This window comes from Austrofundulus limnaeus, unplaced genomic scaffold (genome assembly GCF_001266775.1).
Source record: "Austrofundulus limnaeus strain Quisiro unplaced genomic scaffold, Austrofundulus_limnaeus-1.0 Scaffold613, whole genome shotgun sequence".
NCBI classification, from domain to species: domain Eukaryota; kingdom Metazoa; phylum Chordata; class Actinopteri; order Cyprinodontiformes; family Rivulidae; genus Austrofundulus; species Austrofundulus limnaeus.
Window position 1 is genome coordinate 189,075 of NW_013953015.1, and position 1,628 is coordinate 190,702.

At 36.5% G+C, this 1,628-nt stretch overlaps 1 protein-coding gene across 2 annotated transcripts in view; it reads right to left on the minus strand.

Annotated features, from left to right (window-relative positions):
* Positions 1-18: 18 nt before the first annotated feature.
* Positions 19-1,628, minus strand: part of dgkh (diacylglycerol kinase, eta) — a gene marked incomplete at its 5' end in the record, with an annotated part of 71,814 nt that continues 70,204 nt past the window's right edge. Inside the window, 1 exon segment of one of the 2 annotated variants that reach the window (XM_014027069.1) lies at positions 19-1,450. In XM_014027069.1, the coding sequence (XP_013882523.1) occupies positions 1,364-1,450 (87 nt within the window). 2 annotated transcript variants of the gene reach the window in all.

The window sequence follows — 1,628 nt, forward strand, 5'->3', positions numbered from 1 at the left end:
ATAAATCTGATCTTTTTTTCTTATAAAACTCTAAATAAAACAAAAATATTGGTGGTAATTTCTGACTGTGTAACTTTACAAACAGCAGCCCAGACGTTTGTGTTAAATACCTTTACTCTCAGCCCAGAACTAAAATCCAGTTGAAGCACCTGCCTTCAAAAGTCACTCATTAGTAACTACAGTCCACCTGTGTGTGATTAAATATCAGTATAAAGCAGGTGTTTCTGAGAGGACCTGAGAWACATTAAAGAGAAAACAGCATCATGAAAGCTAAAAAAAACAGAAGACACTTCAAGGATGAAGTTGTTGAAATATTTCAAACAGGATTAGGTTATAAAACATCCTAAGCTTTGAASGTTTCATGGAGAACTGTTTTAACCATCATTCAGAAAAGGAAATTATGGCACAACTGAAAACCTTCATGGACAAACAAGTCAACCAAGGAGAGCATTAATCTGAGAAGTAGACAAAGAGCTGTAGAGATCCACAGCTTCCACTTCACTTTTACAGTAAACTCCACTGGTTTTACATACAATCCCAGTGAAATACTTCAAAGTTTATAGTTGTAACATGACAAAATGTTCAAGAGTTCAAAATGTATGGAGACTTWTTCAAGACAATGTATTTCACACCCATAGAGTCTGTTTACACTAACTGTTCATTCAGAACTCAGCAAAAATGTCTTATTTTACTGCTAATAAATCACATTTTACACCAAATGACAGAGAATGGCACTTAACAGAGATTTTGGACACATCACTATCATGCAAACAAAATGAATTAAATTCAAAAGTAATCAAACTAAACTTAATGTTTAGATCAAAAAGGAGGCTTTCAGTAGAAACAATCAGCATTGCAATACTTATTAAGTCATGTAAACTGGTTCAAGTGTTATTTAGCACAGATAAAACCAAGACACTAATCATGCAATGTAAAGATACTTAAAGATGAACAAGCATAGTCTAACTGTTCCCCACCTGCAGACCATGTGATGTTTATGTTCTGTCAGTGATGTTTCACAGGAACAAACTGAACCAACCATCATGGAAGTTCTCATTTTGCTACTTGTTTGTCACAAAGACCTCTGGTCGTCTGACTGCTCGTCTGCATATCTGATGACGTGCTATGAGAGGGATTAGAGCTTAGAAATGGCTTTAGTTGCTCCATGACTTCATTCAAACCTTCTCACAGGTTCACTGTCGTTTTGGCACAAACACGTTTAAATGCATCTTGTCTTCAACACCACCGAGGCTTTCTGAACAGAGGAGTACCTGTCTGCTCCCCCACTGCCTGAGACGCTGTCAAAGTGTCCGTTCACGTYACAGGCTTTGTTTGTTCCCCTCTCCGGCAGCTTTCTCCCAGTTCAGAGGTCAACCATTGAAGCTTTGGCCAGCTCCTTGGTTCCCTGCAGGATTCTCTTCATATGACCCACCTTCGATATCCCCAAATCCTGAAATCCACACATTAGAAACAAAGACAAGAAGCTCAGTGAACTGCACTGAAAAACAGCATTTTTGGGTGTAGTAACATTTATTGAATTTTTCTTTTAAATTTTACAAAAAAAAAAATTAAAATCTCTAAACTAGTAGAATTTACTAAATAAACAATACACATTATATTATATATCA